At 38.5% G+C, this 17,913-nt stretch overlaps 1 protein-coding gene across 1 annotated transcript in view; it reads left to right on the top strand.

Annotated features, from left to right (window-relative positions):
• Positions 1-4,643: 4,643 nt before the first annotated feature.
• Positions 4,644-17,913, top strand: part of LOC118843728 (vomeronasal type-2 receptor 26-like) — a 48,463-nt gene continuing 35,193 nt past the window's right edge. The window contains 1 exon segment of the mRNA XM_036751510.1: positions 4,644-4,978. Within this exon segment, the coding sequence (XP_036607405.1) occupies positions 4,644-4,978 (335 nt within the window).

Below are 17,913 nucleotides of genomic sequence, written 5' to 3' on the forward strand. Positions count from 1 at the left end.
AACATCTAGGAGAATTGGCAGACACCAGCTCAGGTGTCCACTAGTGGCTGAGCTGATCAAGACATAGGGTAGGAGGTGACTTCCAGTGGCTAGACCACCCCTCCCCTACAGCTCATGCTGTGAGCTTCAATGTAACCTCAGGAAAGCTAAGAAAGTCTTGGCTTCAACACACAGCATTTAGCTCCAACTCAGCACCAGGTGAGTAGCAGCATTTCATATACATACATACATATATATAGACATGGATATAGATATAGATTTATATATATATATATATATAATACAGATAGATAGATAGACAGATAGATTAGATAGATAGATAGATCTAGATTGATAGATGGATAGATAGAGATATGGATAGATAGGCATCTATCTATCCACCTATCTATCTATATCTATATCTATATCTATATCTATCTATCTATCTATCTATCTATCTATCTATCTAGGTTTTAGCTGACAGAAGAAGAGGCTGGAAAGCACAAAGCCAGTAACCAGGACCCTAGCTCCTACCACAAGAGGTGTGAGACAGAGCCCCCTTGCCCCAGACCCAGAGATCCACTTTAAAAGCCTGTTCCAGGAATGATTTTTGGTCTGGAGATTGGTTCACTTTTCCTTTTGAGGTTTCAGATGTGGGTATAGTGTCCATGCTGTCCTCTTCTGAATTGGTATTTTGATCTTCCCTGTCTCCATAATAAGAATCAATGATTTTTGAAAGCTTTTTCACGTGCTTTTTCATGGTGTTTTTTTCCCTCCTGGCTTCTAAAGTGGATCTCTGCTTCTGGGGCTCAGTGGGCTCTGTCCCAAGTTTCTTGTGTTGGGATCTGTGGGCCTGCTCACTGGCTTTATGTGCTATGGCCTCTGGTTTGGTGAGGTGTGGGAGAGGGGTGGTCTGGCTATTGGGAGTCTCCTCTTCCCTAGGACTGCTCTACAGCACAGGTGGTTTCAGCTGTTGTCTGTGCTGGTGTCTGCCACTTCCCTTCTCTGTGCAAAGACACGTCTGGGGTCCTGGCTTTGACATTTGTTAGCTCCACCCCTTGGGGATCAGTTATTCTCATTGTTCTGCTGAGGAGCAGGCTGCTAGGACACCTCACTTCCTGCACTAGTCTCCTTCCTGCCACCATAGGAAGGACCCTTTCCCCAACTTCTCTCGGCTACTGAAGCCCCATTTCTGGCTCCTCTGTTTCTCCCTAAGTGGTGTTCTTTGGGTGGTGGTGGGGGGAGGCAGAGCTGAATTACCTGGCCATTATGGCTCCCAGAAGTTCAAGAAGGCGAGTTTCAAACCTTTAGACTGTGTGTGGGCTGGAGGCCTCTGGGGTAGCTGCTCCCATGGTCGCAGGATCTGCCCTGGTATTTCCCATAGCTCTTACAGATTACCATCCTGGGCTGAGGGGCCTGGGCCTCAGGGATTGATCGCTTCCATAATCAGTGCTTCTGCCCTGGGCATGCTCCTGTTCCCACCATTTAGTTCTCCCAGCACTCCCCCAGACCCATGTTCCTCAGCTATTCCTGGTTGGTGTGGTCTGGTGTCTTTCCACGTGCCCAGCTCTACTACCCCTCTCAATCTACTAGTGGCTTCTAAATCTCTCAAATCTGCTCAGATTCACTTTTTTATGCTTATCTGACAGAATTTGTGAGAGAGCTCCAGTAGTTCCTTCCTTTAACTGTGCCATCTTGGCTCTGCCTCCCATGATTTATTCTTTAACCCAGTGATTTTTTAATATTAGGTTTTCAGTCTCCAATTCATTTTTATTCTGTTTCTGTGATCCTTTATTAAATATAATCTTTATTGCTTTGTGGCCTGAGAAGGATATATACCTTTGGATCAGTATGTGCTCAGAATACATCTGGAGTGTTGTGCTCAGTACAGGGAATCATTTTTAAAAATTAATAAGAATTAATGACAGTGTTACCATATGTCAGGTGATTTAACTTGATTCTTCCTGGCCTTAAGCAGCAGAAATTTTAGCAGTGGATGAAATGAGAAGAGATCAACTTCACTTTGGTAAAAGGAAGAAATTCTTGGCTGTCAGAACCATTTGAAAGTATAATAAGGCTGTTTCAGAATGCCATGGCCTCTTGATTACTAGAGGTACTTTAGAAGTGACTGGTTGACTACTTATCCAGAATGTTGTTTGGGGGGTTTCTATTCTTAGTGTTTCATGAAGCCATATGATGTTGGGGTTACCTGAGTTTTCTCCGTTGCTGCTACATCCATGGGGGATATGGGGATATGATCCATCCCCACATCCCTGCTCCTTTATGGACTTTTGCCTCTAAATCCTGCCTCTTCTGCTTCACCTGGCCTCAACCAGGCCACCATTCAGAGCCCCTTTGACATTGTGATACCTGAGTAGGCAGCTATTGCTAGAAAAACCCTGCCCCCAGCCACTAACTGCAAACCCCAGTCCTGCTGTTTGGCGAGTGTCTTGGGCCCCTAAGACATTTCCAAGGAATGTAAGCTAATTACCAGGAAAGCCTAACAATCTTCCTTTAACTAACTGAGTGAGCTGAGAGACAACTCTATCTCTCGTCTCAACAAAGCCAGCTGGAGCATCCCTCAGTCTGCCTATGGCCTTGAAGGATGAAAGCCTCAGCCCCAGAAATTCTTTTGAATTATGTGACTGTTCCTAGCTCTTATCTCATGAGTCATGTTGTGGGATGTATGGCAAACTGGACAGAGATCCTGGGTTGTTATTCCAATTGACACTTTGTCAACTATCTGATATGTTGTATTTACAATCTATTCAGGAGGTTCCTCTAACGTATCATGGTCATAAAAAGTGAAATAACACAGGCTTGCTGAGTCTGCAAAGTAACATATGTAAACTTTAAGAGATAATTAAGCGCTGAATCCTGTATTGTCTATATAAACTACCCTCTTGGTTTAAACATGGTCATTTACTTTGGGAATTTTCCCCGAATGACCGCCGGCTAATAAACTTCTCCATTCAAAACTTATACTCTGTGGCATGTCTCACTCGCTTCTGGTATAACAACATCACACACCTATCTTGAAGTCTGGGTTTCCTGTCCTTTGCTCCAATATGATAATAATCCTCTTGATAATAACAATGATAGTTTACACTTATATTGTGTTTTAAGTTTGGAAAATTATTTGTAACATAGCAAAATAGTGTCCGAAGTAAGATTTGAGCTTAGTTTTGCATGAGAACAACTCCAGTGTTCTATCAACTATGCCACTTCATTGCCTCTAAACAGAGCAAACAACCTGTATTATCCCAATATGTTTGGGAGCCTATGCCATATGGGGTTCCCATAATCAGCAACTACAGTGTCACCCCCGGACCCCCATCTTGTGACCTCAGAATGCACCAGAATCCTTCTCTTCCCTCTTTTCTCAACTAAATTAATCCCACATGTTGGAATTCCTAGTTGAGGCTCCAATGATTGCCTGATGGCCTCTGAGGCCCCTTCCAGGTCCTGGCTTGTATGATCCAGTGGTTCTTGAAGGCAACTCTCATGACATGGAGGGTCAGCCATGGTTGTTGCTCTTGAGAGGAAAGTTGTTACTAGAAGAGATGTGCTTCTGTACTTGCACTCCTAGTGGAGGGAGCACTGGGCTTGGAATCATATATCCTGAATTTGAATCATTCTTCTGCTCCTTACCATGTAGTTAGGCAGGTCACATCATTTTCACTGGCCTCGGTCTCTCTAACCTTAAAATGAAGGCAGGGATGTTTAATTACCTTTAAGTTCCCCTCAGCTCTGAATTCCAAGAGTCTATGGTCTTGGGAAAAAAATGCTTCCCCAGAGTTTATGAGTACGGCTCTGCTGAAGCCAAAAACAAGGCACTGATGGGTGTCCAAGGTTTGTTCCCAAAGAAGGGATTTCTGTTTGGTACAAACTGAATTAGGAAAACTCCACCTCTTAGCTTCCATGATCATGACCATGGTGAGAGATGAGATTTATGAGCACACCAAAGGACAGGATTTAGAAGTGATTACTCTGTATTTGGGGTACATGAAGCCTAGTACATGTAACCTCTTCCTCAGTGAGCATTGTAAGACACTGTGGCCATGAATGGTCAGCTCTCAGCTCTGCTGTCTGAAGTAAAAGTGTTTGCTGTTGTCTGTTTGTCTTGAGTATTGTAGGAAAAAGTTAGATCAAACATCCCGCTCAGAGTCTCGTTACTGAAGTTACAAGCTGGGCCATCCACAGTGTCGCTGTAGCCTTGTGCTGGTACAGGAATACACAAGCAACTCTAGCTGAGAAGTGACTGAGACTCCAAACTTTCAGCCACTTGGTGAGCTCTGCTCAGAACATGCAGGGACAAGCCAAAACGTTATTTGGCTTCTGTTTTTCCCTTGGCTGCAAAGACACAGCTGGAGATGCTCAAGGCAAGGAAAGTCTTTAGATGTCCCAATGGATCCAGATGTCTCTTTGGAGACTGGGGTTCAAGAGGAGGGGCTCCTCCCAGTAACTAACCATGAGGCTACTGAGAGACAGTTCTGTTAAACAAAAAAGGAAGCCTTATAAATTTAGCCCTTGGTATTGCATCGTTGTCCTTGTCTTGAACAAAGGCCTGACTCATGGCCTTTTTTGTTTCCTAAGATATAAATGGAGAACTCCAGACTAGGCATTAGCAATATTTCTCTTGCTGGACGTTTCCCCCTCACTCAATGACCCAAACAGTTGACTTTGTTCTGGTCCAGGCAGCTCCTTGGCTCCTAGCAGGCTTGGGACTTTGACTGATGTTCAGGGAGATGCTGCTTCACATTCAGAGGGATACTTTCTGGCCGTGTCCTACCCTGCTCTTGACACTGCTCCTGCAGCTTCCTGCTTCTGTGTGCAGGACAGAGGAGCCCATCTGCTTCCACAAAATCAGCCCCAGCCTCAGCAGAGATGGGGACCTGTTGATTGGAAGCTTTCTCCCTCTGTACGCAGTGAAAATCAGTGATGTTACAGGAGCAGAGCTTTTTACAAGTCAGCCTAACAAAGGCTGTAAGATGTATCAGTAAGTACCTATTAGTATGAAAGAGTTAATTTTTATTTAGTTGATTTTAGAGTAGCGGCAAACAGGGAAGCCCCAGCCACTCAACCCCCACCTTCCCTCTCCAATTTTTTGTTCTTGCAAATTAGGGCTCATTTCTTTAATGATTTTACAAACTAAAGAAAGGAAATGTTCTTTTTGTCTCTATCTCTGTGTCTGTAACTGTCTTTCTCTGCCTTTTTGTCTCTTGTTTATCTTTCTCTGTCTCTCTTTTTTCATGTCCATTTTACTGTGCCACTGCTTTTTGTATGTATGTCTCTATTTTTATCTCTCTCTCTCTTTCTCTCTTTGCCTTTGTCTGTCTCTATCTTTATGATTCTTGTCTTTTTATCTTTGCTTTTCTCCCTCTTTCTCTCCTGCACTTCTCTTTCCTTCCTCAGGTGTCATGTCCTTGAAAAGGTAGAGAGAAAAGGGTTACTAAGATTCTCTCTCATTAATTACCCTACCTCTCATATCTTGCCCTTCAGTGTCCACAGTGACACCATGCATGATTGTCTTTGTGTTCCAGACTAGAGAAGGTTGAGAGGGTGGGAGGAAGTTTGCCTTTGTTTTAATTAGAAAGAATGAGAAAAAAGAATTTTGTAGCTTTATTTGAAAGTCTATAGAACAAGTTTTAGAGGGCTTGGAGAAGTGAAAATGGAAGACACCACCTGTTTCCAGACCATCTGGTTATATATAATCACTTTATAATCTTTGGCAGCAGATTAACTGGAAATTGTGAATCACATTATGTAAAATGCTTGGAATAAATAGCTCTTTTGTAAAAGATAGTACTAAATAATTGAAATTACAAATTGAGGTTTTTTATGACAACATTTGGAAAACAGATCCACATGAAAGTGAATTTATTCTGGTATTATTTTAAGTGAAATATTATTATTATTATTATTATTGTTATTATTATTATTATTATTATTAAGTATCATACTGTATCAGGACACTTGTTAACTGTGGTTTTAAGCTACCTTACCCCAGTTATGTAATTTTTAATGTTTGTAAATATAATGTTTAACATTAATTTTATAATTTATTATATTAGAAATGTGAATTCATCTTTAATTCTTTGGGTTATGAATTTACCTGTTAAAAGACAGATTTTAAAAAATTAATAATAGTAATTTAATAATAATCAGTAGAGGAATAGCAACTGAGTTAGGGTGTCAGTATCTTAAAATCCCTGGATCTAGCCCCAATTCTTGGGTAGTGAAAATGTAATAATTTGACTTCAATTAAGAACTAGAAATTGTAAAGGAAAAGCCTTTTACAAATCAGTCTGTAACCAGCTTTATTCTAAGCATAAGGTTAGATAATCATCTGTTTAGGCATGTCCACCCACCTGTCAGGATAAATCTCTAGGAAGGCCATACTAAACTAAACACTACATAAATATTTGATATTGCAAAGTATTGGTTATTGTGATTTGGGTCTATTATATAAAATTACATAAATTGTATTATTATGTACATTTCATTATTTATTTTGTATATTGTGTGCATATTTATTGTATAAATTGTATATTTAACATATAAATATTATTATATTAAATCTTAAACACTTCTTTGTATTGCTCAATTACTTAATTATTATTTAAGTAACTTTCTGAAAGCTCTTAAATGGCAAGCCCTGTCAACATTAAATCCAGTTCCTTAGATCTCTTTGTCTGGTCCAAAAACAGCAGGTCAACTTAGAATCCTGAATATTTTAGCCCAGCACATTTTAAGCTAACCTAATGATAATGGGTGATTTTGAACTCTTTTGTAAAACTTTATAGCCATTTCCTAACATATGCAGCTTGAAATTCCCAGGAGGATAGGAATAGGGAGGCAGAATGCACTTTTCTGGGCAGTTCTTTATTTGATTAGTCTCTCTCAGTAAGGTGAATTTTAATATAAGTAAGGTGCATTTTAGTGTTTCAGGTGAATTTTTGTTATTATTTCTTAGGGTTCAATTTCCCAGGATCCATAGCCATAACAATGTCTGTTTCCCAGATATTATATATGAGTCCCAAAGCTTGTGGTTCAAAACATCTCCACCACATTTGTGTGGCATTATGTAACGATAAATAATATAAATGTGTGTGCTTAAATTGTGAACATCCACTGTGACTGCACAGTGAGATATGGGAATAAGACAATGTAAATTTGTGAGGCTATTGCTGGCAATATTCCTTCTTTATCTGATGCCCCATAAAGCAGGTGGTCAGTAGTTAATGAGTGAGGAAAGTTTAGGTTTGAATGCACAAGCTGGAATGCTGTGTGCCTTGACTTGTCCCCAGAAAGGACTGAGAGGGGGGAATCTGTTTTTGCCTCAAGCAGCACCTATCAAGGGGCTTTAGGGGATGCACAAGTTGTGCCTGTCTCAATTGACCCCATTGAGACATAGGGGTAGTTGCCTGCCCCCCCCCTTTGCTGACCCCTATGAGAAGGGTGATTAGGGAATGCTGTAGGGGTTTGTGGTGTGTTCGTTAACGGCAACACTGTGTTAGAGAAAACTAGACTAGAATAAAACCGATTATTAACCCCATTGAAGCTGTTTTCCTGTTGACCAGATCAAGAGTGAACCTGTTAGAGGCTGAAGTCCAAATCTTCAGTACAACCTGTATGTTATCTGTCTAACAGTCTCAAAGGGAGAAGCAGGTGATCCTGGAAAAGTCTATATAGAGCTGAAAATTAGACGTGGAAATTGTCACCATATCTCATTAAAAAAAGAAATATCAATTTGTGGATAATTATCTTCTATTTATTTTAAAGTGCTAAGAGTATTAGGCCTTTGAAATGATAACATTAACATTAGAGATTATAAATCTAGATTTGATATAATTTAAGACAAAATATGTCCTGAAGCAAATAAGAATGGGGTCTGATTGTACTAATTTTATCAGGATTATTATGATAAATTACAACCTAACATGAAAAGATATATGTTATTTGGTATTAAGAAACCTTTTTGTTGTTTGGACTCAAGAAAACACTATTTACCTCAGTTTACTGTCCTGTAAGAGGATCATAATGAAACCCACCTGCCAGGGTTGTTGTGAGGATTGCAAGATTGCAAAGTGCTTGGCACAGGGCAGACACTATATAAAGGTTAACTGTTTTTAATATCTCTTTTAATAAGATGTAATTGTTTCATATTTGATAACTTTATTTGGGTTTTTAGATGTGATCTGTATACAATGCCTATTCTGATGAGATAAGTGATTTTCTGTGTAAGGTAATTTGGAAGCTCATTCAAATAAATTAGGATCACCTCATTGGTTATGGGTTTGTTTTTAATTTTAAATATATTATATTGTTTAGGGTATTAGTATATTCCTAAATTTTGTTGTGTTGTTGTAACAACAATGTTACTTGCAGCTGCTGCGGAGGTGTAAGGCCAATAACACCAGCATACAGGAGTGCTTCTAGCACAGATTCTTTGATCTGCTTTTCTAAAGGAAAACAACTTTAAGAGGTTAACAATCTTACATTAATTAAACATACAGACATCATTCACTTAGTTCTGGGGAAAAAGTCATCACCCTGAACTTCAGAGCAAATACAAACAGAAATTACAAATAGAGAAAATAACACATATCACTAGACAGGCTTCTAACTGTCTGACCATAGCAATACATACATAGTTAGCAAAGAGAGAGAGAGGATCTGGATTTTCAAAGCCAGGGAGTATCCTTAACACCTACCCAGAGTCTCTTGTGGCTACATCACATGAACACTCCTTCCATGAGTGAGCCCCAAGCAAAATGCTAACCTCAGAGTATATATACACTTCTTCAGGGTCAGACCACAGAGGGCATCACGACCACACCACTCACACTCATGCAGCTTAGGCTTTCTTGGGACTTAAGAAGGTCATCCAAGACTCTTGATTCAAACAAAGGCAAGACTCAGTCAAAAGCACTTGATTGCCTTAATCCTGAGAAGCACTCCAAAAGGAAAAAAAAAAACAACAAAAGGCCTACTTTGCTTGCCATTGTAATTGTGCAATTGGTAAACAATTGTATCAGCTATATTGTTAGAAAAGTAATGTATCTTATAATCTAGATGTTGTAGATTTAGAATTATACTTTATTTTTAAAGAATGAATGTGTTAGGAAGCTGTTAGGTCATTTTATCAGCCCTGCTGACCAGGTATTGGTAATATTCTGAAGTATTATTATTTAAGAAGTTCCCCTAAAATTATTTGGCTATCACTCATGAAGATTATGAGATTGTTAACTAAGGTACATGGATTTATTATTTTAATCAAATATTTAGACAGTTATTTTCAAAAGGAAAAATTGGTAATTCTTCAAAGAAAAGACCTTGTACACGTTCCTTTGTAAAACTGGAAATATTTGAGAACCATTTAGTCATAAATTGCTATCAACTCTGTGGAAGAACTTTCTGTGTTGTGGAATTCCTACTGAATAAATGGGAATCCTTGCACAAAATAGGGGTATGATATTCAAACCTGATTCACCTAAGGAGATACACACACACACACACACACACACACACACACACACACCTCTTAGTTTAGAGGTTTACAGCAATTAGCTACTGTTGATTTTCTAAGGGTTTTAAGTGAACTATCACATATTCATCGTTTATGTAAAATTCCAGAATGTAATTATTTATCTTAATTTCTAAGGTTATATTTTAAGACAGAGGAAAAAAAAGATGACATTGAGAAATTTTTTAAAGGCCTGGTCATCTTTGTTATTGTGATGAGGCTAATTTGTTTGAGTATGTTTCTTTGGTTTCTTAGTAAAACTGAAACTGCTCCTCACATTTTGATTGGAATGGGATGGTAGTTATAAATTTGTGATGAGTAGAAATTTATTTTATTATGATAGTATTTTAGGTTCATTTTTTTTTACTCAACAACATTTTACACCAACTTACCTTTATAAATTTCAATTTTAAAAAGTTAATTTTGGCTTTAAGTTTGAATAAGAGAGAGATCACTAATTTTAGAAGTTTCCAACTAATTTACTAAATTAAAGTTTAGTGATTACTCTTTTTAAAACCAGGCTGACTTTAAAGCAGTCGTTAAGAATGGGAAAGGAATGTTTAAGTTAAATCTTTTTGAAAAAATATTTTGGGTATTTTAGAAGGCCTACTAATTTTTATTTGTAAGCTATTCTGTTGCAATAACTTGATGGTATTGATAACAACTGTGTCCTGACCAAGTGTGATTGCTTTTGGCAGGGCGGGGGTGGGGTGGGGTAGAATACTAAATATTCTTTGTGTTTCATTTCAAGGTTTCTTGTGTGCTTTGACTGGCCCCGCATGGGCTTTTTTAAGATAACCATCACCAGTCAGCAGCTCAGTGGAAAAAATATCTGTGATTTAAGGCTAGTGAACATCTATTCATATCTGTCCCTGGGAATAAGGTACAGAGATGACCTCCAAAAACTAAGGTTGGACTCTTCTTGAGTGATTCTCCCATACAATAAATCAGTCCACCTGGTTCCATATGGTAGGCTAATTATACTGATGTAGGCCTTGCGGGCCAGTTTTGATCCTGTTATGATCATGTCCCTGCTCTAACCCTCATAGCCAATTTCTATTATCAGGGTATGCAAAGTAGAAGTTTGTTACTGCAGTACTGAATCTATTAGTTATTAGATTGATACCAAAACATCTAAATCATTGTAATAAGCTGCAAGTGGGAAAGATCTTGTTACTTTGATCTGAACCTGTTGTTTTTCTGTGGCTAAAAGAGAATTCAATTTGTTCTTGAACTTGTCATATGTATAAGATTCAATTCCTGAAGGATCTCATTATTTCAGAATGATATGAACATAATAAGCTAAAGATAAACAAGCTTGTGAAACAAAGATGTAAATGTATTATGTGGTGAGGTTAAAGTAAGGATCCTCTTTTTTTATCCTTTAATGAACAGGATTTCAGTACAGTCAGTTATGTTAATGAAGACTATTAACTTATGAGCTATCTTCTTTCACACTAAAGGGGAATCTGCTTTTACTTTTGTTTCTTTTATAATCTGTGATTAGAACATGTGTAGAAATGCATGTAAAGTACTCGAGTCAACTTAAAGATGTTCCCATTGTATAAAGGGATTCTGAGAGGAGCAGTCTGTATTTACATAATTTCATACGTGGTTAAAAACTGAGCACGTTTTACTATAGACAATATTTCTCTGTATACCTTTTGGGATCATTATATGTATGCATCCCATCCTAACTCTTTTGTTCTTTGTTACGAAGCAGCTTAAAGCAAAATCCTTTGTGTGATGTTGAACTTGGGAATGAAAAAAATCTCCTTAGCAGGAATACTCATTGCATAAAGACGTGATTTTTTCTTTTTTTCTTTTTCTTTTTTTAATTTAATTTATTTAATATATTTAGTTTTCAGCAATGATTTTCACAAGAGTTTGAATTATAAATTTTCTCCCCATTTCTACCCTCCCGCCCGCTCCAAAATGGCATATATTCTGGTTTCCCCGTTCCCCAGTCAGCCCTCCCATCTGTCACCCCACTCCCCTCCCATCCCCCTTTCCCGTCTTCTCTTGTAGGGCAAGATAAATTTCTATGCCACATTGCCTATCTATCTTATTTCCTAGTTGCATGCAAAAACTTTTTTTGTTGTTGTTTTTGAAGTCTGTTTTTAAAACTTTGAGTTCCAAATTCTCTCCCCTCTTCCCTCCCCACCCACCCTCCCTAGGAAGGCAAGCAATTCAACATAGGCCACATGCATATCATTATGTAAAACCCTTCCACAATACTCATGTTGTGAAAGATTGACTGCTCCTTCCTAACCTATCCCCCTTTACTGAATTTTCTCCCTTGACCCAGTCCCTTTTCAAAAGTGTTTTTGATTACCTCCTCCCCCATCTGCCCTTCCTTCTATCATCCCCCCTTTTTTATCTTCGTCCTCCTTCTTTCCTGTGGGGTAAGATACCCAATTGAGTGTGTATGTTATTCCCTCCTCAGGTCAAATCCGACGAGAGCAAGATTTACTCATTCCTCCTCACCTGCCCCCTCTTTCCTTTTCGGTTCTCTAAACCATTTTTTCTTTCCACTTTTATGAGAGATAATTTACCCCATTCTACTTCTCCCTTTCTCCCTCTCTCAATACATTCCTCTCTTATCCCTTAATTAGATTTTATTTTTTTTAGATATCGTCCCTTCATATTCAACTCACCCTGTGCCTTCTGTGTGTGTGTGTATATACATATATATATGTATATACATAAATATACCTACATATGTACATACATAGACACACACATATGTGTGTATATATATATATATATATATACGTACACACACACACACACATATGCATATTCCTTTCAGCTACTATGATATTGAGGTCTCATGAATCATACACATCCTCTTTCCATGTAGGAATGTAAACAAAACAATTCCACTTTAGTAAGTCCCTTATGATTTCTCTTTCTTGTTTACCTTTTCATGCTTCTCTTGATTCTTGTGTTTGAAAGTCAAATTTTCTATTCAGCTCTGGTCTTTTCACTGAGAAAGCTTGAAAGTTCTCTATTTTATTGAAAATCTGTATTTTGACTTGGAGCATGATACTCAGTTTTGCTGGGTAGGTGATTCTTGGTTTTAATCCTAGCTCCACTGACCTCTGGAATATCGTATTCCAAGCCCTTCCATCCCTTAATGTGGAAGCTGCTAGATCCTATGTTATTCTGATTGTTTTTCCACACTACTCAAATTATTTCTTTCTGGCTGCTTGCAGTATTTTCTCCTTGACCTGGGAGCTCTGAAATTTGGCGATAATGTTCCTAAGAGTTTTTTTTTGGGATCTATTTGAGGAGGCGATCTGTGGATTCGTTCAATTTGTATTTTACCCTCTGGCTCTAGAATATATCAGGGCAGTTCTCCTTGATAATTTCTTGAAAGATGATATCTAGGCTCTTTTTTTGATCATGGCTTTCAGGTAGTCCAATAATTTTTAAATCATCTCTCCTGGATCTCTTTTCCAGGTCGGTCGTTTTTCCAATGAGATATTTCACATTGTCTTCCACTTTTTCATTCCTTTGGTTCTGTTTTATAATATCTTGATTTCTCATAAAGTCACTAGCTTCCACTTGCTCCAACGTAATTTTTAAGGTAATATTTTCTTCCGTGGTCTTTTGAACCTCCTTTTCCTTTTGGCTAATTCTGCCTTTCAAGGCATTCTTCTCCTCACTGGCTTTTTGGAGCTCTTTTGCCATTTGAGTTAGTCTATTTTTTAAAGTGTTGTTTTCTTCAATATTTTTTTCAGTATTTTTTGGGTGTCTTTTAGCAAGTCATTGACTTGTTTTTCATCATTTTCCTGCATCATTCTCATTTCTCTTCCCAATTTTTCCTCTACTTCTCTAACATGCTTTTCCAACTCCTTTTTGAGCTTTTCCATGGTCTGAGACCAGTTCATATTTTTCTTGGAGGCTTTTGTTGTAGGCTCTTTGACTTTGTTGACTTCTTCAGGCTGTATGTTTTGGTCTTCTTTGTCACCAAAGAAAGATTCCAAAGTCTGAGACTGAATCTGAGTGCGTTTTTGCTGCCTGGCCACGTTCCTAGTCAACTTACTTGACCCTTGAGTTTTTCGTGGGGGTATGACTGCTTGTAGAGCAAAGAGTACTTTGCTCCAAGCTTGAGGGGATGTGCTGTTGATTTCAGAGCTATTACTTCTTGTATAAGTTAAGGTCCTTTAATTTCTTAAAATGCTATGGAGATTACTAGGAAAATTATGCAAAGATGTGTGAAAGCAGGATGTGATTCTGTTATTTAGTGAATCATAATGGTTTCATTTCTGTGTTAAGGACAGGGATATGAGCACAAGTAGCTATCTTAGAAAAAGAATGGTGTGTGGCCTATTTTGTAAATGCTTTAAAGACACATTCACTTGCATTGGGAGTTATTCGTTTGAACATGGCTTAAAGTTGAAAATGTTTTATTATAAGTAACTTACTTGACATGTACTAGTTTGAAACCGATTATTCAATATTTTATATATGTATCCTTGAACCTTTTCTTACAATTTAATTTAATCTGGGATCTTTTAAATGAATTCATTTTGTATTAGAGTCCATCTTCTTATAAAAAGTTCAGTTATTAATTCCTTAGTGGAACTTCATCCTCGTAATGGGGGAATGATTAATTCTAAGTGTAAAAGTTGGGTTCTAAATTTCCTATTTGTATTGAGTTTCTTAGATATATCAAGATGACATTTCACTATACTAAAAGAAATTCTAAGTATGGGCTAATGGGTGTCTTCCTGCTCATTGTGTTTGCTTGCATAGGCCTGAGGAAAAGTTGATTCTCCTTATTATCAAGACAGGTGATATGGAAATTGATATCTCTTTGAACAAGATTTGAGTGACCTAAGTCCAAAATCTTCCCTTTAATAAAGCCCACTCCTCTTACTGCGTTAACCAATCTGAGTTGCATGGACCCTCCCAGGAACATCTCCTTTTTGAAGGGTATATAAGCTGTGGTCCCACAATGATTAGGGGTGTTTGGTCTAAAAGATTGCCAAATGAACATCTTTTTTATTAATAACCTGCTGGCTTTGTTAATAAAATGATAAAGCTACCCAGAAACTATATCTCCCAAACCTTTTTAAATGTTCTGCTCAGCTCAAGGCAGCACAGAGAACTGGAACTGGACCTTTTTTCCAAAACTTTATTATATTATACAGACACTGCTCTTTTCTAGGCTGAGACTGGAGTTATATCTTGGCTCTGCTGCTGTGACACACTAAGGAGTAAATATAGCAGGAATGTCTTCTTTTTTTAGCAATGCAGTCTAAAATGTAAGCCTCTATGAGTTTGCACTTCAATTGGGGTAGAGGAGCCAAGATTTAAAGACACACACACATCCTCTCAAATATTCCTTTACAAAGAGCTTCATTGTAAGGTAGCTGATGAATTGAAAGGCAGGAAGTAATTATGTGGGTGGGTTTTGGGAGATGAATTATGGGAAAAGTACAAAGGTTCATATCAGATAGGCATTCTGACCTCTTTCTTGGATCTCTCTGTCTTCATATCTCTCCCATCTATCTATTTCTCTCACTATGGAGACCCACTGCATTTCTCCATTTCATTTTGTGCCCCTCCTTCTTCTCCTAAGCATGTCTCTATTATTTGTCCAATATAAGAAAACAAATTCTGGGGGCTGAGCCAAGATCACAGGATGAAACCAGTGACTTACTGGAGCTCTCTTACAATTCCATCAGATACCTCTAAAAAAGTGAACCTGAGCAGATTTGAGAGAGGTAGAAGCCACTAGGAGACAGTGCGGCAGATTTCCAGCCCAGGGGAGCCTGCAGGATCAATGAGACATTTCCATGGCCTGGGAGAGTTCCAGACATGCAGAACTTCACCTGACAGCACCAGAACAGGAACTGCATTGGAACTCATCAAGCAGACTGGACTGGGAGAGCACTAGGCATGCAGGAATATACCAGAGAGGGAGTTGGAGCCAACCCAGGGCTGAATTGCCAGCTGTGGTGGTAATCCCCAGGCCTCTGGATCCAGGATGGGAGGCTTTTGGAGCTAGATGAGGCAGAAGTGCAGACCCTACAGCAGCAGCAGCAGCAGCAGCCCCAGCAGCAGCAGCAGCAGCAACTACTCAGGGAGCTATCAGCTCACATTATAAAGGTTTCAAACTCACTTTATTGAACTTCCAGGATCCATGATGACTCAGTAAACTCTAAGATCTCTAGTCTTTCCCTTGAATAATCCTAGAGGATACTACCATAGATGAAACCATGGAATCGAGGAGCCAGAAGTAGGGGTTCAACAGTCTTTTAGCTTGAGAGGCCCCTCTTGCAGTAATGGAAAGAGACCAGTGCAGGAAGGGAGGTATCCCAGTAAGCTCGACCTTAGCAGGCTAGCAGGAGTTCCTGATCCTGAGAGAAGGTGGGGCCAGCAAGCACCATAACCAGGAACCCAGGTATGCCTTTGCACAGTCAGGAGAATTGGCAGACACCAGTGCACACTTATGGCTGAGACCACTCATGCTATATAGCATAGCCCTAGGGGAAGAAGAGACTTCCAGCAGCCAGACCAACCATCTCCAACATCTTACACTGTCACTCACTGGGGAAACACAGAAAGACTTCACTTGGCCATGATCCTTGGCACAAACCAGTCATTTTCAGTTAAGCACCAAGTGAAGAGCAACATTATATAGCCTCTTCCTGACAACACCAGAGGCCACAGCACACAAAGCCAGTAGCCAGGTCACTAGCTCTCAATAGAAGAAGATGGGAACAGAGCCTCCTGAGCCCCAAAGACAGAGAACCACCTTAAAAGTCAGGAAAAAAGACAACAACCATGAAGAAGCAATCCAGAAAACAAGGGCAATTCATTCTTACAACGGAGACAGAGAAGATCAAACTACCAATTCAGAAGAGGACAGCACTGCCACTATAACCATATCTGAAACCTCAAAAGGGAATATGAACCAGTCTCTAGTACAAAAAGCATTCCTGGAAGAGCTCAAGGAGAATTTTAAAAAGCCAAATTAGAGAGATAAAAGAAAAAAAGTTCAAAAAATTCCTGATGAAAAAAAGTCCTTAAAAATTAAAATTGGTGAAATGGTTAAGGAGGTACTGAACCTAATTGGCAAAAGTAACTCCTTGAAAAGTAAAATTGGTCAAATGGAAAAGGAGTTACAGAAGGTAAATGAAAAAATAATTGCTAAAAATTAGAATTGAGCAAGTAGAAGCTAATGACTCTATGAGGCATCGAGAATCAGTCCAACAAAATCTAAAGAATGAAAAAAATAGAGGAAAACATAAAATATCTCATTGGAAAAACAATTGACTTGAAAAATAAATCCGGGACAGAAAATCTAAGAATTATTGGTATACCAGAAAGCCATGATGAAAAAAGATCCTGGGCAGTATCTTCCCAGGAATTATCAAGGAAAACTTCCCAAGGTCCTAGAACCAAAGAATAAAATTGTCATTGAAAGAATGCACTGATCACACCCTGAAAGAGATCCCAAACTGAAACTCCAAGGAATATTGTAGGCAAATTCAAGAATTATCGGGTCAAGGAGAAATTACTGCAAGCAGCCAGAAAGAAACAATTCAAATATCATGGAACTACATTCAAAATCACACAGGAACTTGCAGTTTCTACATTAAAAGATCAGAGTGATTGGAATATGATATTGTGAAAGGCAAAGTAGCTTGGACTACAACCAAGGATCAACTACCCTGCAAAACTGAGCATAATTTTTCATGCAAGGAGATGGGCATTCAATGAAATAAGGGAATTCCAGACTTTCCTGATGAATAAGGGAGAGCTCAATGGAAAATTTGATCTTCAAATACAAAACTCAAGAGAGATATAAAAAAGTAAACAGGGAGGAAGAAAAAAAAACCTCATTATTCAATAACGGTAAATTGTTTCCATCCTTACATAGGATTATATTGTTTTATGTATGTATATATATATATATATATATATATATATATATATTTATACACACACACACACACATATATATGTATATGTATATGTGTGTGTGTGTGTGTGTGTGTGTTAATCTTGAGAATGGTAGAGTTACTATGGCAATTAAAATGGATATACATAGACAGAGGGTGTCAGTATAATTCAACTGATGTGATGATAAAAAATAATTAGGGGGTGGAAAAAGATTGTTCTGGGAAAAGAAGTAAGGGGGAAGTAGGAAAGGGTAAATTATATCACATGAAGAGGCACAAAAAACATATTATGGTAGAGAGAAAGAAGTGAGGGAGAAGACCAGAGTTTGTGCTTTACTCTCATTGAATTTGGTTCAAGGAGTGAATAACATACTCTGACAAGTATAGAAATCAAACTTCTCCTACAGGCAGTAGGAGGGGAAAGGGTAAAGAAAAGGGCATAGTTAGAAGGTTGGGAAGAAGTAGTAAGGAAAAAGGGTAAGG

Source organism: Trichosurus vulpecula, chromosome 1, assembly GCF_011100635.1.
Source record: "Trichosurus vulpecula isolate mTriVul1 chromosome 1, mTriVul1.pri, whole genome shotgun sequence".
NCBI lineage: Eukaryota > Metazoa > Chordata > Mammalia > Diprotodontia > Phalangeridae > Trichosurus > Trichosurus vulpecula.